This window comes from Nylanderia fulva, unplaced genomic scaffold, assembly GCF_048542155.1.
Source record: "Nylanderia fulva isolate GAGA-0341 unplaced genomic scaffold, ASM4854215v1 Scaffold1, whole genome shotgun sequence".
NCBI classification, from domain to species: Eukaryota; Metazoa; Arthropoda; class Insecta; order Hymenoptera; family Formicidae; genus Nylanderia; species Nylanderia fulva.
In genome coordinates, this window is record NW_028189192.1 from 7,306,659 (window position 1) to 7,334,484 (window position 27,826).

The 27,826-nt window shown below is 26.4% G+C and overlaps 1 protein-coding gene and 1 long non-coding RNA gene across 7 annotated transcripts in view; one reads left to right on the plus strand and one right to left on the minus strand.

Annotated features, from left to right (window-relative positions):
• Positions 1–27,826, minus strand: part of CCAP-R (Crustacean cardioactive peptide receptor) — a 59,723-nt gene that overhangs the window by 931 nt on the left and 30,966 nt on the right. For all 6 annotated transcript variants that reach the window (XM_085480979.1, XM_085480975.1, XM_085480972.1 and 3 more), the window contains 5 exons: positions 11,611–11,746; positions 7,381–7,578; positions 5,610–5,704; positions 5,064–5,319; positions 77–257 (listed from right to left, as the gene is read on the minus strand). In XM_085480979.1, coding sequence (XP_085337105.1) covers positions 77–257; positions 5,064–5,319; positions 5,610–5,704; positions 7,381–7,578; positions 11,611–11,746 — 866 coding nt within the window. The remainder of the gene's footprint in view (positions 1–76; positions 258–5,063; positions 5,320–5,609; positions 5,705–7,380; positions 7,579–11,610; positions 11,747–27,826) is intronic.
• On the plus strand, positions 101–26,338 carry LOC146725314 (uncharacterized). Its single transcript, XR_014924331.1, has 3 exons — positions 101–283; positions 14,796–15,055; positions 26,164–26,338. It is a non-coding gene; the product is annotated as an uncharacterized LOC146725314 (long non-coding RNA).

The following is a 27,826-nucleotide window of genomic DNA, read 5'->3' on the forward strand; positions in this document are numbered from 1 at the left end:
TTTTAATTAGAATAAAATAGCAAAAGTAATATTAAGATTATAATTATTGTACATAATTTATAATTAATATACTTACCGTACGGTTTTACAGAATGGAGTACTAAAGAGGCAATAAATGATGGGATTAGCGGCTGAGTTGAGCGGTGTCAAACTTTGTATGAAAGTTGCGACTGCGATATTCGTCTGAGTTTTTGGTACATGTCCATAAACTTGAAGGAGGTCGAAGACTATGTATGGACTCCAGCAAAGGATAAACACTGAAACATTAAATCATTCTTCACTCGTGAGTATTATATTATAATTTACGTTTATGTATATATGACGCGACGTTAATTGTTGCAAAATTTGCAGAAATATGCAAACATTAAAATAAAAATGCACAAAAATTATCATGATTGCCTTGAAAAATAAAAAAATATAAATAAATAAAATATCAAATTATATTCATACAATAAAAATTTATCTAGCATAATTCAGAAATAAGAAAAAAAAGAACTTTTATTTTTAATAAAAATGCTACAGATAAAATGTTATTAAATTCGCGCCGTTAACTTCCATTGAGAGAATTGCCATTTGTATCTTAAATTACAAAAAAAGTTACAAAAATTCTGACAGAGCTGCAAGTTTTTGTCAGTTCCACTTTAGATAACGAAGCTAAAATAGTAAGACGCTCCATTTGTCTCTTTAAATCATGCTTTGATTTACATCGTAGCTTCCGTTTTAGAGATAGTATATATTGTCGATTTTTCTTTTATTTTTTAAAGAAAGCTAATAAAACAATAAAAATTCAATGACAGAAACAACTAACAAGAAACATTTTTCTAATCATAAATTTAAAAAGTATATACGATTGCACTTAATGCTTGAATTTAATAACGCTTCTCCAAACATTTCTATCTTTCGGAAACATCTATATTTGATTTTTTTTATACATTATTATATTCAATTTAAATCATTGAACAGTAACATCTCAATATAATATTATATTAAACACATATGCACAATTGCATAGAAGATAATATATATATATATATATATATATATATATATATTTATAGAATAATAAAAATATTAAAAATTTAATAAATACAATGAAGATGTGTTTATAATTTGTAATGTATGTAATATTCGTGAAAAATCTTTCTTTTTCAATCAAATTAAAATTTAAAAACTATTGGTACTTACAATTAGACAGTTTTATTTAAAAAAGATTTTTAATTTATCAGAGAATTTCTCGTTTAAAAAAATTGAGGACGTTGTATATTGACGAATACTTTTTGATATCGGACAGACTTCTATTATTTTTCAATCAATCTAAGACCAAAAAAGAGTTAAGCACATTTCGCCGATATTGGAAAAACTATGAGCTAAAAAGATATCAGTTGCCATACGGGAAAATGGCAGAACATCTGACGGTGAAATAACTTTTCTAAAAAAGCAGCTTTAAACTGTTCTTACGGCTAATTCATTTCTTGTTTGAGAACATTTACTTTCTGACTTTTGTATTTCTCCAATAATATTGTTTTAAAGTATTAAAGCTATAAATATAAATCATGGAATTAAATATGTATTTGTGGAAATATTACTACATCTACAAGCTGACAAAACAGCTTAAAGAAATGATCCTGAAAAATAAGTTCAAAGTTACTTTGTCAATTTATATAAAAACTCATTTGCAGTTAAAGTATTAAGAGCACTTTAAAAAAGATTACAGTTCGTTTTCTGTGTATAACCCAGAATGCGAAAGAAATTCTTTATGATTTGAAAATCAATCTCATAATTATATAATTTTTAACATTTTATATTTCTTTAATTAAAAAAGTAGAAATAAATTATATAATTATTTAATATTTTTGTATATAATTTTGATGTAACATTTTTTATGGAAAATTTGTTTGTAGTTTGTTAAAATTGCATTGTTAGCAATGGAATTTAAAGAGCTCTTATCGTTGAATTTATTAATAAAATTACTGCGCGTGTATCTAAAATTTTAATAATATATCCATCCACGCTGCAATAAAAAAAATTTAGTACAAAACTTTTTAAATTTATACTTTTTATTATATAATTTTGCATATTTGAGGTATTTAAGATATTGTAACGGTTTATCGTAAATTAAAAACTGTGAATATATTTATAATATATCTATATTCATGGTATCTGTGAATGTATTTGTATTCATGATATCCGTATCATAGTATTTCTAGCACAATGACCGGTGATTACACAATGAAAAATTCGATTAAACATAATTCGGCGTATTTGATTCGTCATTGTGATGAGTATGCAACACTCTAATGTCCCATCAGAAACATATAAAGGATGCAATGAATGATCACATTGTATCTCTCCTTTATAATTGACGAATGAACGTATCTATTGTTATTTCGAGAACGGGGATATTGCTGACAAATATGGTATATAGGGAGTTCATTGCACCGATATGCCGATATTCTTATAACTATTTTAAAATAAACAATTATTAAAAGAAAGTTTATCAAGCACAGGCTTTATTAAAAAACTCGTAAACATCAAAATAAAACTAATAAAAAAACTTATAAAAAATAATAAAAGAAAAAAAATAAAATTTAATATTCAATTAATTCAATTAATTATTATTGTGTGTGTATAATATTTTATCAAAATTATTATTTTTGAGGCCTAATTAAAAAAGAGAGATAAGATAATTATAGAAGAGATGATATATAAGATAGAATACAATTTTCAAACATAGGATAATTCAAAATATTTTAATACTACAGCTAAACAATTTGCAAAAATTGCAGTATTTTTAGATATATCTGTTTAACTGTCATTGTTTTTCATAATTGCACTAATAACTAATAATTTTCAACAATATTTAATTATTAAATCTAAAAATTTACCTATTAATCATTTCACAAGTTAATAATTTATAAGAAAATTTAATAACAGGAAATAGCATATATTTTAATCAATACAAGATAGAAATAGCAGGTCAATAAAAAGATTTCTCGATTTATGGAAATATAAATGGGGTCTTTTACTTCGAGATATGAAAAGCAAAACGCATTACCAACAAGCACAACCGCAATATTATGCACGATATATTATGTGCATGGTAATTTCAAATCACGAAACAAGATTACGTTGCTGTAGCTGCAGTATTTACGCGAGATTTATTCCGCGTGCATAACTTTCTTTGTTCTTTTCCGCTTTTGTAGACTCTCAATACTCTCTTTCAGAAAACAGGAGAATGCTTTCGGTATCTCCACCGAATCTTAGGTCATCGTCAACTAAAAATAAAATTTCATCTTTACTAAAGTGAAAACAAAAAAACAAATTTTATTAGCTTCGGTGATTTCTTGTTGCATATAAGATCATTAATTTATAAAATTATAAGAGATGAGCACGCTATTTGCAAGAAAGGTTTGTAGATGTTTTATACTGCAGCTGCCAAAATTATTATATAACGTTATTAACATGCATTAATAGGAATAAATAATTAAAATAATTATTGATTCAAGAATGTAATTATTTAAATTATTTAAAGCTATATAAATTATTGAAATATTTAAGCTAAAAATATTTATCTAGTTCTCTTTAAGAATGTCTAAAATGTCAAGATGTATAAAATATATATTAGATATATATTACAATTATAAAAAATATCTTACACGTAATCAATATTTTTATTATAATCGATTTATGTATATATATATGTGTATAGGCATGTGTATACATATATATATATATATATATATATATATATATGTGTGTATATATATGTATATAAATTTATTATAATAAGAATTTTGATTACATGTAAAATATTTTTTGTAAAATTTGTAATGTATATAATTTGTTTTGATATAATATATAGGATAAGTTTTTAATTCATCGATTGATCAATTGCATAAGCACTTTGCTATATTTGCGCATCATGCAATTGATCGATCAATGAATTAAAAAACTCGCCCAAAAATAATCAACATAATCATATTTTATGTAAAAATTATAAGTATAGGTACCATATTTACATTTAGGATAAAATTTACGAAAATATTTATATGAAATATAAAATAAAATTAAAAAATATGTATTATATGTGTAATTGCAAGAAATGTCATCTATAGAAGCAGCTTTCTTGCTTGAGATTTGTATTTGCAGTAGTAAGAATTCTTTTTATATTAAAAAAAACTATTATTTAATTTTACTTAGCTGATCAAACTGATTAAATTGAGATTTCATATTATTTGTAAAATAATTAGATCTCATGTGATTTTCTTAGATATACAATATATATATATATATAATTCTTTTTGTTTTTACATGGTTTGTACTCTTATATTGTACGTATATGCTCTTTACTCATATAAGAATATCGAGTAAAGAGCATGCTTTTATTTTTGCGCATCTTACGCTGCACAAATAAAACGGTTCACCGATCTCGTATCAAAGACATAGAAAAAGCTTGATAGGAGGTTATTACTTTTTACTGTCACAAAATAGACATACTGTTTTCAAGCGCGCTGCCCCGTTTCCTTTATTATCGTACACGACGAAATATTGGTGTATATACGTCAAAAAAAGAAAACACTCATGTCTCGAACATATCACAGTCTGTCAGAATCTAAAATTTTTCTTTACATTTACGAACTAACATGAATAACGAGCAATCGTAAAATCGTAAGGCTAGGCTTTAAAGTATAACTTTACAAGTCAAGTCAAAGAAGTTTATGTAAATATTTGCTTGAAAAGATTTTCTTCGAAACCTAAATTCCCTTTGAAGTGGACCTTGACGATGTAATAGAATTTGAAACTACATTCTGTGCTACAATTAGATCTTGATTCTATAACGCCCAAATAAATATAAGTAATATTTTTTATATATAAAGTTATTTCTTTTTTATTTTTTATCTTTTCTATTATAAATATTTGACACAAAATATATTTTCTTAATTCTCTATAAAAGATAAATAAAGATAAATAATGAAATTTCTTTTAATTTTGTTTACAATTTTTAATTAAAATTAACGCATTAATTAATTTAGCAAAATTTATATAAATGATTTGCGTCTTACCGAAAACTATGACGAAAGTCATTTTAACGGTTTTGATTTTCGCCCTGGGGATGAGACCTCTTGAGGATGCCCTGCGAGTGTCTCTAGTCGGTCCCTGACGTAGCGCTGCTCCTTGTGACCATATTGTGACCACAATGACTGTATAACAGCCTCCTATTATTAGGGTGGGCGCGATAAAGAGACTGAAACTCACCAGACTCATATAGATCTTCCATTGGGTCGGAGATCCCAAATCGATCCAGCACTGTGTCGTACCCTATAAAATGACCTTCTGCGATTAGGCTTATCTCGTGAATACCACGCGCAAAACTTTTCATTCCGGATTACTGAAAGCTCTTTTCAAAAATGCAAAAACGATATAAAATATCGAAAACGGTGTAAAATATTGTATAGTGTATTATCTAGTGATATATTTTTTCTATTTTTTTTCTCTCTTGAAAATACAATACGTAAAAACTTAAAAATATTTTTGAACAATATTTTTTTAGCAACAATTTTGCGATATAATTTTTAAATAATTGCTACATTCAAGAAAGATATGTGTACCTGTATTCGTTTCTCTTCGTATAGAAATATCATCGGCATACTGAATAACGCTGATAAAACCCAAGCCGTAACCACCAAAGCTCGAGCTCTGCACCCTTAATTGAAAATATAGAATAAAATTTTAATTTTGCATAAAACCTTATATGCAAAAATTATGTTCTATATTTTTAATTTTTTTATTCAAAGATTTATTATCCGATTGATTATTTTGTTCTTGTTTTGCATTATAATTTATCCGCCGCACCTGATATCTATAATAATCCAAGTATACATGTATATATAAATTTGTGAGCGTTACTTTGACGTATAGCAAATGTTCTTCCCTAACATAATTAAGAAAGCAAAACAGAATCTATTTTAACTAGTACTGATATCTATAATATTAAAGATATCAGGGCAAAAAATGTCATTAATCCGCTAGTGATTGAGTATCGAGCGACATGATTGGTAGTTCAATATCGGATCTTCGATTTCTGTAATTCCAACTATCGACAAGCCACGGGAACGTCGATAGAAGGTAGAAGATAAATTTTATACCCGTGAGGGATACGCATCGCAACAATCTGTGAGATGCTTCCATGTGATAGACAATACGACCACATCTCCAGTAGAAAGATAAAAAAATCCGACAACATTATCCCTTCTTCATTCTTTATCTTGTCGCGTCGAGAAAAAGAAACCGATAAAAAAGAAATAAAAGAAATATTTACAATTGATGTCAGAAACATGCAATATTAATTTTGAGAAGGACTATTGCATATCATTGAGATAATCTGATTGTCGTTATTGACAGAATATAGATATTGCGATTTATCAGAGCAACAATATTATTAAGAAAAGTTTCACGGATGGCATCAATTTTCATTATTTTTCACTTTAAGACTTTATTTAGCAAATTTATTTAGTAAAATAGATGCGCAGCATAAGAGTCAATGCAATTTTTCAGAAACGCCAAATATGAGGAAAAAATAGAGGGAAGGAGAAGAGATGTAGAAATGATTCAATTCGCTATTTCTCGGATAACATCAATGTGAAAGTAAATACACTCTGTATGCGATTGATAGGTATCGGAAAATAAATGGCTTTTCATAATTAGAAATATGTAAATGGAAACACGTATTGAAACTGCGTTAAAAGTAACTCGGTAATTCCATTATCGCATGATTAAAATTATATCGGAATGAAAATAATAATCAACTCTGAATGGATTTATTCTTTTTCTCACTGTTAATCAAAGAAGATTTTTATTTTTTATTAACATTGTTTTTTTCCAAATCTTTCATTATTATTCTTTCAATTTTTTTATTTTATACTAAAATTGCTCTTGCGTATTTGCTAATTTTGTTTCTATTTGTCTCTTATTAATTTTCTCAACTAAAAGAGAGAATCTCTCAAATAATTTGTTTCCACACATTTTACCACATAAATCTTCAGAAGAAACATGTTTTTTCGCGGAAAGAAATTTTTTTGTGTTACAAAATTCTTATTGTTAATTTAATGTATTACACATATATAGCTTTCAAAATATTTTTTTTATTTATTAAAGGTAATTAAAAATGTATTATTATTTATATATTTATTAAAAGCAGTTAAAAATGTTCACATATAAAGACGAGAGAGAAATTTTCACTTTCAAATATCGGATCCTATCCATACCTTGAGTTGCGCTATATATTTCATGGAGATGAAACTAAATTAATAAGTTTAGCTCGGTGGTGTTGCTTTGATCCAACATTAAAGGCCGAGATTACATGAGTGCTAATATACTCACAGCTGCCGGAGAAATTCATCGGGCGGGTAATAGCATCGTATCTGTCGATTGATAGAGCCACAAGGACATAAGTCGAGCTGTAGGTCACTACAGCCTGCATAAACCTTATCAGCTTGCAAGCTACATTTCCCGCGTACCATGTGACCGTCGTTCTCCAGATTATGTCCGTCAGTACAGATATTAGACCGACTAGTAGATCTGTAACAAGATACGTGACGACAGCATTGCGATACGCATATTCGCTAATTGATATTAATTATCAATAATCAATGTTGGAAGCTCTATATCTATATTCTGACGAAGCTTATATTCGGTATATTTCTCATACTAAACTAATTACAATAAATATATTAATTAATATTGATTAATATTATGTATTAGGCGGAAAATCGTGTCCAGAGGAAAAAAGCTTACAATTAGATAAAAAATTAATAGGATTTATCTAATTTATCTTGTATTTTGTTTTCATATTATATAAGAAATAATCATTCGATCCATAGAACAAATCGATATTTTTGTTTATAATCCAAAACTTCAGGATTATTATAACAAAAAACTTTATAAATGATACTGCATTTTAAATAAATGCTCGTGTGAAATTATATAAAATTTTAGTAATACGAATTAAAATTTTCACAGAAGCGTCGCGCAATTGTTAATTAACTGGCTAAAGAGTCATTTATAAAGTAAAATCTGTTTTGATCATAATGAATGTTTTTCCAGATGTATGTACAATATGATCAATTTATAGCTCGTTTCGCTGCTTTACATTTGCACATGGTTAAAAATAATTGACATACAACACACAAAATGAGCGTGACAGAACAACGCAAATACGTCCGTAATTTCGATACGACAATGCAGTGATTAAAGGCTATTTACAGTGTTAATTTTATTTTCTTGATTTTATCATAGAAGTAATATTATATTATGTACCTTCTGTATAATGAATAATACAAAAAAGAATTGAATTATAGATATTTTTAAAGAGAATTATAGATATAAATTTTCAAGAATTATAGATATTTAAAAAAATCGGGTGTTACGTGCAATGTGCATTTACATATAAAATAACTTTACTTTTTTTAATATTATACTTATCATATCTAACATATTTAATAGATTTTTATTCGTGGATTATAATAATTAAAATTTTTATTTATAGATAAATTAGTACGAATTTATGGATAAATTTGAATTATAACAATCGTAAAAGCATGTGCATGCTGAGTTACTTTACGACTTTGCATAGAATAGGTTTCTTAATAATAACTTTAAAAGGCTATAATGCGCACTTCCCGAATTCACTATAAATCCGATCGTAAAGACTTTCGGAAAAGAGAGAGTTCAGCCACAATCCCTCGGTACCTCTGTAAATAAACCAAGTTCATCCCTTGTTTTTGTCGCTCATATTTTATAGAAATTCGATTTCACACTCTCGCGACTCGATAACGCCGGTCATGATATTAATGTCGAAATTGAAGAATAATTGCTTTCAGTGTAATGGGAAAATACGCCGGAAGTTAATTAAACTACAAAACAATTTGTTATCATTACATAAAAATGCTGCAAAAAACATAATCAATAATTTTACTTATATATGTTGTGATTGATATCCTTCTTGAAGTTCTTTTCTATCTATTTTGATATAAATAATTTTTACGATTTATTAACGATTGATCAATGATTTCAATTTGAAGTTTACATCTTTTTTATATATCATTGCAATTTTTCTAATATTATAATATATTTTATGCAATGTCGCGCGCTAAAATATATTTATTAAATGCGAACTTCAATACTGTTAAGCACCATCAATTTCGAGAGTTTGCACTAGCGAAAGAGTACTCTGATTGAAGATTCCAGAACACCTGCACTCCATTTACGAAAATCTTTCTTAGGAATGATCAAATTTGTTCGAGTTAATGGCTACACATTTCAAAGTACTCCTAAATATCCTCAACTTAGAGTTCTCAAGTAATGTTAAAATCTTTTAATACTTTTATGCTTCGCAACTTTATTCGAATTTCTCAATTTTGCTCAATTTTCTTTTATTGTCGATTATTTATGTTCAATGTTTTAAATAGTTGGTCAAAGACATAATTTCATTGTTCAATAAAAATGCATTAATCTAACGCAGAAATCAATGCAAAATAAGGTTTTTTTGCAAAATAAAGATGCGAAATATATTTTTCTTAAGAACTGTTTTTCAATCGAAAAAACATTTGTTTTCACATTTTGATCTTTTCTTTAAAAATATTCTATAGATCTTTTAAAATAATACTTTTATATATTGATAAATCAAAAATGTTTTTTATTATTTATATTTTTTTTCTTGTTGAAATTCTTATTATATTTACTTCATGCACAAATTGACACATAAATAGACATGAAAACAATGGTATTATAATTTTGTTGTGTCATTAGTAAAACTTTTTTTGATAATTTCTTTGATAATTCAATATATAATGTTATAAGAATAAAATTAAAAAGATCAATAATAAAATTTTTGTATAGGCAATTTAATAGAGTGATGCTTCTATTAAAGATTTGTTAAACAGAGAAGTTTCTTTTCGGAGAAAAAAAACAAAAATCTATTGATTAATAATTTTATATTCTATATAAAATATATATAGAGAGAAACATATATTAACTTTAACTATTATTATAAAATATAAAAATTGCATTTAATTATGAAAAGAATTTTTAATATAATTTTCTAACGTAAATGTGAAAGGCTTTACATTGTTAAATCTCAATATTATAGAAAGGATGTTTCTATTGAGCATTGAAATATCTTGAAAAGTAAGTAATTTCTTTCAAGCACAGACTTCATATTATTGTCGCACAAGAGTACAACGTTGTTATTTGAAGAGTTTTCTTCTTTCATTCGAAAGAGACGTCTATCGTGAAGTATGTCTGCAGCGACAATCACTATCGAGAATATTTGAACATCCTTAAATCTAACTTGATTGCAACCAATCAATTGGCCAACAACAAATTCAAATGTTAACTTTCAGATTATTCAATTCTTTTTCTTTAAAGAAATAGTAATAGAAAAATATATTTTGTATCTCTTTCTCAAACATATTCATTTTATTATAATATATCAAAATCATATATGTATATATAATATTAAAAATTTAAATATTATAAAATATATAATACAGAGAAAGACGAATTATTACGTTAATTAATTACTTACTCTAATTACTTTTAATAAATATAAAAATATATTTCCTACAATTTTCAAAAGTTTTTAATTCCGAGTTTTCTGAAAATAAATTTAAATTTATTACCCAAAAATATCTTTGTAACATATTGTACATCTGTATTAAAATGCATATTTTTATTTGTGTTATTTTTTATAACATGTTATTTTAAAAGACATTCTTCCTTTTTTATCTCGCATTTATACTTATATCTACATATAAGTATAAACTTATATTGAATATATAGTTCGATTTATATCGTCCCAATTTCGATATAAAACACTATAATAAAAATAAGCGAATTTCCACATCAGAATGTTTTTATATAGTATGTTTTTACAGTAAACATATGATTTTTTAATCATTTCGGAAAGAGTATAACACACTTCCACAAACTTTTGGAAAGGAATTAGAATAATATATTTAGTCACAATTATTAAAATATTACAAAAAATATCTTTTCATTAAATATGTTTTACTACGAGCGCAAAAAATATACACACAGTCAACATATGCAGATGCAGCTGCACATACGAGAAATTCTTATACGCACGATTGTCTGCCTGTATTTCCGATATCCCGTATATAAAGATACGTCAGCAGAAAAAGGAAAATAAATGTTTATCCATAAAACATGTACACGAAAAAGGATGTGCTATCGTTTCCCCAGAGTCTGAATTGAAACAAACATCGAGAGTGAGGGATTTATGAGAAAACCTTTGCGTTCGATCTCAATATCTAATTTATATAATAATTTTATATTATACAGAGTATACATATATACGTAATTAAAATATTACAGAAGTAAACAAATTACCAACTTATCTGCTTTGTTATTTTAAATCTTAATAAATTTTTAGCAGAATTAATAATATAAATATTTTTTTAATTGTTATGGTACATGTATGGTAAATGTTTAATTCGAAATCAATCGCTTTTTAATATAAAAAATTATCAAAGTATTACCACTTTTTTGTGCCATTTACACAAACCATTAAAGATAGTAATGATCACTTACCCGCAAAGGCTAATTGCTTGATGAAAAAGTCCATCCGGGATTTTCTGCGTTTTCCTAGTAAAAGTCCGGCGAGAACAGCAGTATTGCCGGCGACTATTACCGCAAATAGCAGCCATAATACTGCAAATTGTTCCGTCTATAAGAAGGAAAACGTTCATTTTACTCTTATTAAATTAGCTCGTTAGTAGCTCAAATTTTATAATTAAGAACATTCTAATTATTTTGCAGAAAGTTTTATAATTCTTAAAACGTTTTAAAAAGGACTATTAAATTAAAAAATTATGAATACAAAGATATAAATTTATGTTTTTGTCATATAAAAATGACATTCTTTTTAAAAATCAATTTAGAAATAATAATTCTTATTTTTATATTTAATTGCTAAAAATCTTTTTAAAATGTGTATATAAGAGACTCTAGAACACTTTAAAGAGGAAAAACTCTATATCAATTATTATATATCAAAATTTTGAAAATAATGTGTTACATAAAAAAGAGTTAAGTTAGTTTTATGTATGTATATTAGCAAAAATGATTCTATATTTAAAATATAATACTATTTATTTTAAGAAAAAAATATATATATATATTTATTCAAAATAATTAAATCCGTCAAATATACTTATCTTAAATCGCGGATTATACGCTAAAATAAATTCAGAATATAAGATCGCTTCGCAATTATAAAAATCTTTATGAATAATATAAAGAATAAATAATATAAATTTATATACAAATGTATTATTACTGTATTGTGTCTCAATATCAATCTGATGAAATGTTAGATAGTCATTTACTAATCACTTGCATTATCCGAACAAATAATCGATTTGATGGTTAGTTTGATGCCTGTGGTCTTGCATCGTATGCATTGCAAACTGTTTAACGAGAGTGTCGTTTGAGTGTTAATTTCAACATCATTTGCATTTCCATCATGCATAGTACGAATAGCAACCTAATTTGCTTCAGTATATTTTTAATTTCTAATAAGTATTTATCTTAAAAATGAATTTTTTTCATTGTAAATTTCTAATCATTTGTTAAAAGTTATAAATATTTAATTACAATTAAAAAGATTTTATTATGAATGTTATAATCACAGCCTAAAAAGTGTGCGTTTTTTAGTAAATATAAATGTATAAACAACAAAAAATATTTTAAAAATATATTATATTAATATAATAAAAAGCATTATTTTTAAATAAGAAAATTGGCTTACTAACCTGTTATAATTTTAAATGTATAAATAAGTCAATTAATTAAATACGAGAAATATACAGAGATACATTTTGGGTGAAGTTTGCAGACATGCGTTATCATATATTACATAATTTAAAGTTATTTAAATAATCAATTAAATTAGTTTAATTGAAGTTTAATTGAAGGGGTAAATTGGAGATAAATTGAAACTTACTCGAAATAATCAATTTTATATAATTAATATTCTAAAAAGTTTTATGAATACAATTTACACGCAAGAAAAGATATCTAAATTCCAAAGCCCAATCTGCCATAAGCCTAATTCGCCTGGCAGATTATATGCCTTCTGGCTTGAGAGGACACACCGATATTGGTATTGCCTCCCAAATAGGTGAATTACTTTCGCGCGTATCCTCCCATCGGGCGAGAAAAATGTCGCCGAATCGACGAAAATCCTGGGACCACAGTATTACGTATCCCATTCGTCTCCCTCTCTTTTTTCTCCGCATTCAGCACTAAATTTATGTTTCTATTCCGCAAACTGCGAATTCCGGAAAAGACTTATATGACGGCCGATTTAGGTCATTTGAGTTTGTTGAGACTCTTATATCGTATATAATATGAAAGCATTTGTAAGTTTATTTTCGCGGATTATCCATTTGCCCGTGACTAATTCTCAATTCCTTAACAAATTTAACAAATTAACACGACAAATATATATATATATATATATATATATGTATATGTATATGTATATGTATACATATACCTGTATGTATATATAAAATGACATGTCCTAAAAATATTATATAAACCTGCGTTAATATTTTAGATGATAAAATTCAGAGTATTTCAAAATGTATAACATATGCAAAATGTTAATAAAACAAAGTTATTATTTAATTCCATTCATGATATTTAAGTGTAGATAAATAAAAAGAATAATATATCTAATAATTATAATATCAGCAATTTAAAGCACACACAGAAGAAAGATAATGTTTTTATAGGATTTTAATTTTAAATGCAGCAAATTTTAAAACGGTTTATTAAAAAGATTAAATATTAGCTATATCGAATACATTTTTATTATTTTTGTTGAACGGATATGTTTTATTAACGGAATAAAATAAGATTCTGCGTAATTTTTATAACATAAAAAATTGTTTGCTTTTTGTTTAAAAGTTTATTCATACTATTAATGGCTTTCAAGATAATAGATTGTTCGAGGGTTTTTATTTTATCATTCTGTATTTTACTATTTATTATATTGGAAGATACACTTAACTAATATACATATCTAACTAATATACAATTCATGATAGTAAAATATACTTTTTATATTATTATTGTATATCTCTCAATATATTTAAGCAATTTTAATAATATATTATATTCGTATAATTAATCAAATTAAAGTACAAATATACGCAAAATACTGCTGAATATTTTTTTTATCAGCAGATTTATTTTTTTATATCAAGCCATATTTTACATTTTTTATTTTAGATTGTTTATCAACGCTAGAAGCTATCTATATATGACTGTTTTGCATATTAATGCTATTGTTTCTAAATTGCTATTGCTAGCTTGATATTTGATTCATGGTATCAACAGCCAAAAGAAAATAACACAATGTCTGGAATATCATGTGTATGCGATTCGTGATTCGCGATTCTCCGTTCATATCCAGTCTGCATCCCTTTTCGATTTCAAAATGCAATTACTCATATATGTACATCACTTGCAAACTCAATATCGATCGTCCGATAAAGTTGAGATCGATTTTGTCTCGCGCGAAATTTGTATGCAAAATTCCGAGTTCCTATAGAACTATGGAATCTAGGAATATATGTATATAGGAATATACAACTTGTTATTTTAATAATTTTTGTTTTGAATGTACAATTATAATTAAAGTCAAGTAATTAATATACATATGCACTTTACATCTTTATTAACATCTTTATTATATCTGATTTCAGATTCAAAATGATGCTAATCGAGGCCTTCTATCATCTCCACGCAATCTCACTTAACGGAGGACATTCCAAAAGGAGTTTTGGATCGAGTAGATCGCATGCCAACCACGAGATATTCCCTGACATACAAATCAAACGGCATAATAGCTGCTGCGACACACCATCTAAGTGGATTCGTACGATTTAGCATCGAGGAAACGGACGATAAATGGAGATAACGAGACAAGCTCTCATCCGTGCGGCTTCCATCGTCAACCCGTGAGGTAAGTACTTTATAAAGCATTTAACCGTATAACACACGGCGCAATTTCACTGATCGTATAAAATTGCCGTGATTTACGGTCTTGTTTCATCGCGGATACGGGGTGTACACTTTTCCAGACGGTATCGGTAAAAGAAAGCCGACGCGACAGCGAACGGCGTGCGCGACATTAACCCATTTAATCCACCGCGGACCAAAGTTATACTTCCCATAAAAATCTATTGCACGTAATTGAACGTTGACGTAATTCGTCGACGGACAACCGTATCGAGTAGTAAGCCGCTGATAAGCGGATTCACGGTGGCTTTATGAAGTAGCGAACAAAGCCGATAAGTATAAATAATATTGATATTGAATTGATATAAAAATAATAGCTATATCATATAATTTGTTTTTACTACGTGTCAGTTGCTAATTTTATGTGAAACGAATAAAAATCGGGCAGCCAAATCTGATGTCGAATTCATGCATAAGAACTGATTAATGTTATTTAATTTTATATTAAACTGTGGAAACAATATGATAAATTTTTTGAAAAAAAATATTGATATATGTTATAAGAACGTAGAATTTATCGCAGTCACATAGGTTTAGATACAAAAATTTTGATGCAAATATCACATTCGCTTAAAGCTTGCTTCAGATAATTTATAATTCTCAAAATTTGGAATAGATTTCTATTTATAATTTTATGTGTTGTCTTATATAGAAAACATATAAATAACTAAAACTTTCTGTAAAATATGTATTAGAATATATACATAATTAGCATTAGCATATACGGCTTATAAAATTATAAATACATTTCTATCTTAGATTTTTATTGCAAATTATAGATCATCTAAAGCGAATTTATAAGCAAAAACCCATTAAATCTGCATAAAGCACATCTTAAGAGCACATTTTGCTGCTTTAAATTTTACGTGAATGGTATTAAGCAACCGTGATAATAAATGAAAATTTCAAACAGATTTCACAATGTATATACATAATGAAAAGTTTTTATGTCGAAATAATTGACATTTGTTTCCTTTGCACTTATACCGGTATACGTAGAATTTACGTGCTATTCTTTCTAGCAATAGCTATTTCATTCATAATTCAACTTCGTAATTCTAAAGCAATGCCGTAGTCGAAAAGAATGCGTTCGTCCAGAAAAAAAAGGTTTCCATTTACATATTTGTTTTTCCAAGGAAATAACAAACCGAATAAAAAAGGTTGACACAAATTAATCATTCAAACTCATTTAAATTTATGAGTAACACAGTTCAAATTTAAGATCAATTTTTAAATCCTTAATTTAAAAAATGAGTTAAACCTTAAACTTACAATTTCTCGCATTTACAGAGTTTTGAGAAGTTCCGTTTTAAGAAGTAAAATATTTTTTTAGAAAATAAAATAAAATAAATTTAAAAATATTTCTCTAATATATATCTTTGATTAAAAATCCTTCTGCTCTAACTTAAAAACCATCTCCAAAAGATATTTTAACTCTTTTATTTTTATTCAGTGTAAGTATCACCGTTCAAAGTGTTTTTTCAATTCATTTCTTGATATACGAAAATCTGTTTTCTTTTATATTTACCATCCGAAAAATGTGTACAACGTTAGAATTTATCACAGATGTGTATTTAGCAAAGATTTAGTTGGTTACACGGTATTTGCGAAGGAACGCAAGAAAAATGCCGGTAACGAGCCGCAGTAGAGTCCTATAATCGTAACGAGCCGCGGTAAATGGTTCAGTTACGGTTCTACTGACATGATGCCGTTTTCAAAGAAAAATCTCTGACCACCGCAAACGATGACGTGAAAGAGTAACGAACCGATCGTAATTCGTAATTCCTAACGATCGAATGAGAAACGTGAGCTTAACTATGTCGCTCTTTCGCGGTAATAACGGAGAGTGCGCTCTTGGATACGCGCCAGTTTCCTGCATAAATAAACAACTACTGATGTGCTAAAGATTACTTTGACTTTATGATCTTTCAAATGAAACATTTTAATAAAATATATAACACGGTACACAAATCAATTTGAATAACATCGAGAAATAACAATGCTAACGATTTGTTAAAGAAATTTGTGAAATTCAATAATTTATGACAATGATTTAATTTACTTTTTTAAGAATTGGAAAACAATCTTAAAATTCAAGCATGATTGATTTTCTCGAGAGTTTCAAATGTATGATAGTTTATTCACTGTTTGTAAATTCTTGTTAGATTAATTGAGAAAATTGCAAAAGAGAAAATAACAAGAATCTGGTTTTCTGATTATATAGTAGTTTCACACAATTCACTGTATTCGAGGATCAATATTGCACAGGTGTTTGCGTTGTGAATTATCGTTGCGGTGGTTTCGTGTATTTACAGCCAACGAATCATTAGTAATTTATAAAAGAAAATACGTACATTGCAGTACCATCGATAAATGAAATAATAAAATATAAACTGATTTCTCACAATACTTGCATTCTTTTTCCTCTACAAATACGTGAACATTTTGCCGCAAAATCATACAACCGCAACGATAAATTTAAAATATTTCTTATTAAAAACAGATTATCACATTTTTTATAGATCTAACCATATTTTTCGAAAAATAAATTCATGACAACTAACAAAAACGTAATGTCCAACTAGTGATGTATAAATTTCAATTCACAAAAAGTAAAAACATAATACATTAAATTAAATGCAATATCAAACAATTGTATTTATATATGTTTAATGAAACATATGAACTTGATTAAACTTGATTTTGTTTTTAAATCGATGATGAACAAAGAAATTCTATAACGTCTAATTTTATTTATATGTATAATATTTTTAAATTTCTGTTAATTATTTCATCGAATAATTCGAATTGTCGTGATTTATTTTTTACTTTTGTGTACGTAAAATACAATACAGTACGTGAAACCTCAAATTCTTAACAAATAAAAATATTTAATATTGCACGTAAAAATACAAACTTTCTTTTAGCAGTGCAAACATAATAGAACCGTCAGAGCGAAGTAGTATGTACCCAAATAGCCACAGTAATTATTATGACATCATTTTGATGGCAAATGATGCATTTTGACATAACCTTATCTTCCTCATATCATTGTTTATGATACTTAAATTAATTATAAATTATTATTTATATGATTCTAATAATTTATAATTAATTCTACTTTTAATTCTTAATCCTACATTAATGCTCGGTGTAATAGATTTGAGTGATTGTAATAAGAGAGATATATGAAATAGGAGTCCAATTTAAAAATCTACATTAGAAAAAAAGAAAAAATAAAAGATGTCTAATAGAAGTGTTGTCATCCTTGTTTTTAACTTTTATATTTTATATTTTTATATTTTTATATTCGAATAAGGAGAAAGATTTAATCTTGTATTTTTCCTGTATTTTTCATTTATACATATAAATTTTTATTTTTATTATCTCGTTATTATAAAATAAAAAATAATATACCACTCACCAGTATGAAGCACAACAGCAGAGTTGTAATACACTACATTGCAATCTGCAAAAAATACAAATATATCCAAATTATATATAAAACAATATCTAAAATATTAATATATAAAAAATTAACTATGACGCACGCAATTGAATTTTTTATTTTTCTTTTTAGACAGATATTTAATAAAACAAATTGTGTATAATTTTTGAATGAAAGATTCTATTTAGGTAAATATTTTATAAGATATGATACATACATAAATATATATAATTTGATTTTCTGTTATATAAATAATCAAAAGTGTTATAAATTATAAACACATTAATATATAAATATTAATTAATATAAATATTTTATATTACAAATAATTTCAGTATTTTAAAATAAAATAAATTTAGGATATAATATATTTATATTTATTATATTACACAATAAATTTATGCAGAATGAATCGCTATCGGAGAAATAAACGAGCATTTAATTTTACAAGTAACAAAATATAAATAGAATTAATTACAAATTATCTTACGGTTTCTTTGCCATTATTAAAGCCTTTCTGGGCCCCTTATTCTCTCTCTTTTACCTTTTGCTTCTTTGTTTACATTCAAAATATAGTGAATTAATTACGCGCGTACTAATGAGCAAAATATGACTATCATACACTTTGGATTTTGCACGACACTTCTGATGTTAATCACACGTTAAGCACAGTTTATTATTATATATTATTACGGCGGAATAACAACAATGCGGAAATTAAACATGATTCATTCATCTGGCACTCGTACAAAAAATTAAATTCATTCTACTTATTGCGGCACTTGTTATCTTTGCTATTTTTGTTAATTATATATGTTCGCATCTTAAGGCAATTTTATTATTTCGCGTTATAAATGAATGTGTAAATTTAAATTAAGATGACTATTCACCAAATGCTCCAACAATATATTTATCGCTTTTTTACTATTATAAATATATATCTTAATAAATTGCTAATGCACAGATGGCCAAATTTTGCTATACGTTTGACAGTGATACATATAAATAACTACATGTATCGATTAAATACATTGTTATGTTGATTTGGAATCTGTCGACATATTATATTTGCAATATATAATTAATGATCGAAACAAACATAAATATAATATAGACTTCAACTTAATATCGTGCTGTACAAGTTAGTAGCTACTTAAGATGCGATCAATCGCTAGAAATTATAATCAATTCAATATTACAAGCATTGTAAATTTTCCATATAAATCTCGCAAAATACGTATTATCAATATCGATATATCTTATTGTTACTTCAATCAAATAATCGTTATCGACAATTGTAACAATGATACAGAATGATCGTATTTTAACGACACGAAGATTGACGAGCGACTAACACCGCTACCTACTCGCTCTAGTATTCTGGTGTACACGACATTATCTATCGAAAACATTCTCTAATATTGTTACTAGCAATTATTACATTGCATAAATGAGTAACTCGTACAATAAAAGATATGTACAAATGTGACAATGCTTATTAAATTCGAATGTGATATATCGATTGCTTATTAATAATACATATCTCGCGAGATTTACCTATTGAAAACCTTATTATACTTGAAACATTTATATGTAATTTCGATTTATATATAATTTATATATTCTGACAATCCATATTGTACTTTGGCTAATGGATAAAACTCGATCTGCGTAATATTATATAATAATATGAGAATAAAGTCTATTTTATTAACCAAATATCATGATAATATTTTATATTTTATGATATATAAAATATGTAAATTTTAAACCGCGGTGCATAATGTGTTTAACTAATGCACAATTGTCATAATCTTGTTCTTACTGTTTATCAACCGTGCCACAAATACGATGTTTATACATCGTTGTAATTTTAAATTTCATATTTTGTTTATTCAATCAAAGTCTATCATATATTTATAACGTGAGAATAAAATTGCCTTAAGATATAATTAGGAATGAAGACAACAAGTATATAGTGCATAATATATGAATTTAACCGTGATTTTTGTACAAGTGCCGAATAAATTATATAATTTTTGCATCGTTCTACTATCGTTAACAATAAATTAAATAATAATAAAATGCATTGCTTAACATCGAGAATATCGTGCGATCATCGTATTTGGTTCATTAGTGTCCACGTGATTATAATTTATCATTTTTTTCGCGAGTGAGTGTCAAAGAAGCAAAGGGTAAATAAGAAAGGCTCAAGAGGTCCGAGAAAATATCAGGCAATGGCGATACAACTGTGACGTGAATAATTTGTGACTTATTTTATTTATTATTTGTTACTTTATTAAGTAACAAATTAATTGCTTGTTTATTTCCGCGGTAGCTATCATTCTAAAGTATTGTGTAGTATAATAAATATGTATATATGTATATAAAATATTCTAAACTTTATTTTAAAAAATACTGAAACTATCTATAATAAAATATTTATCTTAATTAATATTTTTATATTAATATATTTAAGATTTGTAACTGTTTAGATTATTTATATAAAAATTAAAATTATATATATGTATCATATTTTATAAAAGCTATTAATCTAAAAAGAATGTTTCATTTAAAAATTATGTAATTTGTCTTATTATATTCATCTAAAAGACAAATAAAGAATTAAATCGCACGTGTTATAATTAGTTTTTTTAAATAATAATATTTAGATATCATTTTATAATTTAGATATGTTTGTATTTTCTATGGATTGTAACATAATGTATTACAATTTCGCTGTTGCACATTGTATTGTTGAGCAAAATATATTTTACATTTTTTATTTCATTATTTTACAATAGAAATGATGGATTCGATGAGAGTTATCAGATATGAACTATATCTTTTAATTAAGAAATATTTGCACTTGTAAAGAGGTTTAACTTTTTTTAAATTATTTTACATTGAATCACTTTTTTTAATTTATCATTCAAATAAATTTGAAAAATATTTTTCTCTAGAAATAAAATTAAATATGAATTTTTAGTTTAATGTAGTTTGCTTTGATTTTCTTTAGATTGCCTTATTTATATATTTTGTTTTAACATTTTATTAGTGATATTTACTGGTTTCAACTTACAAGAGAGTTATCAGCAAAATAACATATCACATGTTGATGTATTATCCTCGAGATAGAACAAATCCGATGCAAGCAGACATTTTACCTTCGTTTCTTTTCCCATTTCGTAAAAGTGAAGGTCCTACGAAAGTGGTCTTTGCTTGATAAATTTCGTTAAGCTTAATTTTTTTTTTTTTAAGAAAAAATGTCAAGCAATTTTTCTTTAGACATTATGATTTTGTAGGTAAACATATTACTTTAATACAAAAATACTCTTTATCAGTTAATATCGTATTAAAAATTATAAAAGAAACTTATTAGCATATATATATATTTAGTTTTATTTTTTTTTTCTATATATCTCTCTTACGTATTTTTCGCAATTTCTATGTTTATTGCTAGCTTTAGAATAAAAACAAAGTTTTAGTTAGAATTGATAGATTTTATTGCGAAGTTAAAACAGAGAAACATGAATAGATTAATCTTGAAAACAAATATGATATGACATGATTATAAATATAAATTGCGTGTTTGCAATATAAAATTAAATAATTAAATTTAATTAAATTATTAAATTATAAAACTTTTTTCGCGCAAAATATTCTAAATTTATATTGCCAGCGTGGGCAGATTCTTAAGTCAAATCCAACTTAGAGCAAATAAATTTGCGAGATAGGATGCTTTATAATCTTTTTGCAACGCGTCCTATCTGAAGCTTTTCCTTCGTTTACGCGATAAAGCAGTAGCATCTCATGTCGGATTGGGGTTTAAGACTTTATAAAGATGATCGTTTTGCATACATAGAATATAAAATAAGGTATAAGAAAATCATGATTTTTCCAATTTACAATATTTAATAAAATTTTAATTTTAAAAGATAAATACTTATAAAAAGAAATAAGTTCGTTTACTGCGTGATATAATTGATGATTATTTTATTTTTACTTTATTTTATTTCTAATTCAGTAAGGAAACAAATCAAATTTGTATAGAAAACGAAATGTTTAAGATACGACGTATATTTAATCCTAGAAACGTAGAGTAAGATTAAGCATCCTTTTTTGAGAATACTTATCTTTTCACCCTATTTTTCTATCTTCCCTCAGTAGATTCAAATTGGCAGATATAAACGAAAAGGACTAACGAAAATAAAGACTTATATTGCCATTATAATTCGCTGAATGTTATGTTAAAAGTGACAAATTCATGTACATATAATTAACGACATAGTATTAGAAAATTTCATAACGCATTTTAAAAATAATTATATTTTAGAATCAATTAGCGAAAGAAGAGTAGTTGCTATATGATAAAAAAGTAATTTGCAATTTTCTTTATTCTATATTTTTTCTCTAAAAACCGAGTACTAAAGAATTATTTAAGTTTGTAAAGCGTGGCTTACAAAAAATTCCTCGGGCTTTTAAACATAAATATGCCGATACATTTTCGAAGGAAAGAAGTAATATAATCATGAAATATGAGCATCCTTTTGAAGCACTAATATTCTACTCATTTGTATTCTTCGCGGACGAGATTTTCGCGCTGCCTCTTGAGTTTACGAGATGCTAAATCCAAGCCAACACTGTGGATTTAATTCAATTCGTGAGATAGAAACTGAGCGAGCTGAAAACCACTATGTTTTGCGTTCCGAAAATTTTGCGCTCTGTTACGCTGCTTATTCGCTTGGAAATATTGTTTCTCGTGTAGAACCTATTATTTCGTTGCAGTTTCTTATTTTATAGTCAAATAAAACTCTATATATTTCCAAAACTTTTCTAACTTACAAAATGTGTTTCTTTCATTGACTTAAACAATAGTTTAAAAAGCACGTTTGCACTATATTTACAAAAAATTTGACTGGAACATTTAACAATCTCATTGTCAATGATTATTATGATTTATAATAAAAAAGATTATAAAAAAAAGTATCATTTGTCTTTAGTATAAGAGATCGAAATTTTTTTTATAGATTTATAGCAGAACATGTCTTATATATAGATTAATAAAAGACTAAATTAATATAATTTATAACATCTTATAACATTTTAAAATAAATTTCAAAGTTTTTTAAAATAATATCTAACAAATAGTACTATAATTTGATATAATCATAGGAAGAGACACGTTAACAAAGATATCATTAAATGATATTTTCGGATATGTTTTAAAACCTTGTAAGAATTAATTGGGTTAAGGATTATCCCTCGCGTCATAACATAAATTTGTAAGGTGATCAAGTTATCTTGCGAAGAGCAGGTACGAAGAGAATGAGATGAAGAAAAGAAAGTTCGTAAAAGGGTCGACGACTGACTTCTCATCTCAATCTCAACGGCAACGAGGTAATGACATCCTCATTTCATCAGATCCTTCGAGATGACGAACGTGTTGGAACGAACCGTTTTGGTCTGCTCTAAGGTCAATGGCACACAGTCTTGAAATGGCAGAGTAATAACAAGACTCGTGCCTTCTGCTCATGTAAATTTTTGTGCTCTCTCGACGCTCATCTCCGTGGTATATTTTGCGTCTTTATCCGACTCCCCTTTTTCTCATGTTGCATCTCATATTCTCGCGTTATTTACCGACTATATGTATATTCGGAGCGCATTGCTTTTTACGTGTGTGTTGTTGCATCGTTTTTTTTGTTTAATTTTTACAGTGACATAATTTCACCGCACCGACATTATTACGTATTTTACTGGCTTTCTAACTCTTTGCGCATTTTATTTCATCTTGATTACTTTGCTCGTGCTCGCACAAAAACGTGTTACATTTTCAGCGAGCTATGGTAAAACCGATGTTGTGTCTGTATGCAATTACTTTTTAAATTAATCTCTGTAAATTGTCGTCGCACAGTTTTGCAGAACAATTTTTGAACTCGTTTAACATAATCTCGTTTAATATAGACCGATTTAATATTTGCGATTTTTAACTAATAGTCTTATTTGTAGGTGAAGAGGATTTTAACTAACTTTTAGCAAGTTTCGCACGATTCGAAATATAATTCTTATCATTTATCACTCAGTATCAAGGATATAAATTGCATTTATTCGATTTCTGTGTTTGATAGTTCAATCTTGTATAAAAACATTACGGAAATATATTGATTTAATGCGAAAATGTATTCGTTTACGTAAATTATTATTTTAAAAATAAATACAGAATCGATGATAAGAATTATTTTTAGTATCATCTTGCAGAATATTCCATTTCTGTCTTGTATTAAAATATCTCATCTAAAGTCTTTTTTTACCGCAGAGAATGATTAATCGATACTTCTTAATTATAATAAATTTTTGAAATAGCTGAACAATTTATTTTAATAAAATAAATTTTTAAAAGTATGTCTTTTTGACGTTATTTAAATTCATCATTAATTTACTTTTGGAATATTTATCTAATGATCTTTATATTTTCAGCTGTTAATTATTCAAAAATTATAGCTATCTCAATTATCTTTTTTGAAAAAAAATTAAAGAACATATTCAAGCTGAAAATTATTAGAAAATAACAGCGTAGATTCTGATTAATACCGAAATTAATTAAAGTGTATACGGCACTTTTCAAGAAAAATTGCAACAAAAACTAGCGTTCTCGGATCAAGCGCACTTCTATACACTTCGCAAATTATTATTTCGCGTTATTCCGCTACTTCGTACTGATAAAAAAGTTTTTCATGCATACGTAATGCGTGGCTTGTGTCTCGTGAGAGTCACGACGTATAACGTAGGTAACGCTTTTGTAACAGGATGTACACGGAATTCACTTTACTTTAGAATGTACATTAACGTATATGTGCGCAAATCCTAATAAGCACGTCTCCTTTTAGAAAAAGAATATCCGTCCGATATACAGGAACCAAAATTCATCTTAATTATGTAATTATTGCGTAAAAAATAATCTGCCATCAATAAATCTTAATAAGCACGTCTCCTTTTAGAAAAAGAATGTCCGTCCGATATACAGGAACCAAAATTCATCTCAATTATGTAATTATTGCGTTAAAAATAATCTGCCATCAATAAATCCTAATAAGCACGTCTCCTTTTAGAAAAAGAATGTCTGTCCGATATACAGGAACCAAAATTCATCTCAATTATATAATTATTGCGTTAAAAATAATCTGCCATCAATTATATCATGTCGATGTTTTAGATTCCCCACGCTCTTTTTTTGCTCATAAATTCATAATGTTATATTAAATTAATTTAAAGTTGATCGACTTGTGAAGTTGATCTCTCATGTAATTAACGAGATGTGAAGAGACTATCTAAATTGTTTTGCTGAGAAGTAGTTGATAAAGAAAATGTACCTGCAAAGTTTGTTTAAATTTTTAATGCACATATAAATTCATATAGTGTATATCATTCACATAAATATGTAGTAATCTATACTAATATATAAAGAGGTAAAGTTTGTTTGTCCGGGGTAATCACAGAATTATACATAAACTATAAAGTTCGGCGCGTCCAATAATATATTTTTTGAAATAATAATTAATTTTTGAACGCTGTTATAATTTATATTTGATATTTGTATGTTACAGACAAGGCAAAATTCGGGAGTGCCGTTAAAAATATCGCGCGTACAAGTGCGGGAGTGCCGTTAAAAGTATCGCGCGATGAGTGCGCGAGTGCCGTTAAAATTAAATATCGTGCGTGTTAATCAATGGATTGACGACCCTGACAACCTGCGAGAAGGAGGCCTGGAAGAGGCATCGGGTACCGGCAGAGGAACCCTTAGGTGCTGAATATTATTATTTGTACATTAATGATTATAAATTACATTAATTTATTTCATCAATTCATTGATTTGAATAATTAAAACAAGAAAAACTTAGAGATATATCAAATTGTTTTTTTTAATATAATAAAATTATTTTATATTTACATATACATTGTTTATTATTGTTATGCACCGAATATAAAGTTTGACGCATTCAATAATAATTGTTTGAAATGGTAATTAATTTTAAATGTTGTTATAATTTAGATTTATTTGTATTTATGTTACAGACAAGGTAGGTTGAACTACTACACTGCTGTGCATCGGTGTCGGTGAGTGAGATAAATTTTATTTAATTTTGAGGATTTCATTCTACATTAACAAATGAAAAATAATATATATACAATATGAAAGCGTGTGTTAAAGAAGTTAGGCATTTAATATATATATTAGATGAGCTAAATAATCTGAGCATATAATAAAACGATGCTTTTAATAGTAACTAATTTATCATATTATTTTGAAAAAACATTGTTAATATAATATTATGAATTAAATATCATTACACAATAATATTAAATATTGCAAATATTATTTTAATAAAATCTGTAGGTTTAAATTTATTAATCTTCAGTATCTGTATTCGAGAAGAAACTCGATTTATATTATTGCTAATTAAATTTTACTAAATTGAAGTTTTCATCAAGTTAAACATTCTAGAAACAAATTAAATTTTAATAATTTAATTTTTGCAAATTTTTAAATGTAATAAAATATAATATTGTTAATTTTATAAAGTAAACTGAACAATATTTGCAATTCTCTCGTATTTAAAGATTTCTTACTGCAAACATATAAACATAAAATAATTATAAAAGTATAATGTTATTAATTTCCCTAATGCAGAACTTTGGAGAAAGCAAACAAAATTTGTGATTATATTTTACGAAATTTCAATTAACAATTAAAATCGATATATATCTATCATAGGAGATTTATCGAATGTCCACAAATACTATCACCGGTGATACTCAATATAACACCTATTGAAACATAGGATATGTTTCTGTTTTGATATTAAACATTAAAGGCAAAATTTTTTTTAACAAAATTTTAGATTATTAATTTGAAACGGATATTAAGATCGGTCTTTTATCTCATAACGAATGAAAAAAACAAAATTTTTGAGCAATGAAGTAAAAAATAAGCACATTATAATTTACATAAATTAATATGTGTTAATGTTTGTTATAAATTATATAATAGAATTTCATATTATCTTTCTGTTATTTTCATTATAATTATTTAATAATTGCTTTCAGACAAATATGATATAATCATGATATTATTTAAATAAAATCACAATTTATTTCTAGAGATAATTTACTTTTATATATACACATACACACAAATGGATGTTATATTCAAAATAATAATAATAAATTTATTGTGATATACTCATACATACACTTCGAAGTACGTTT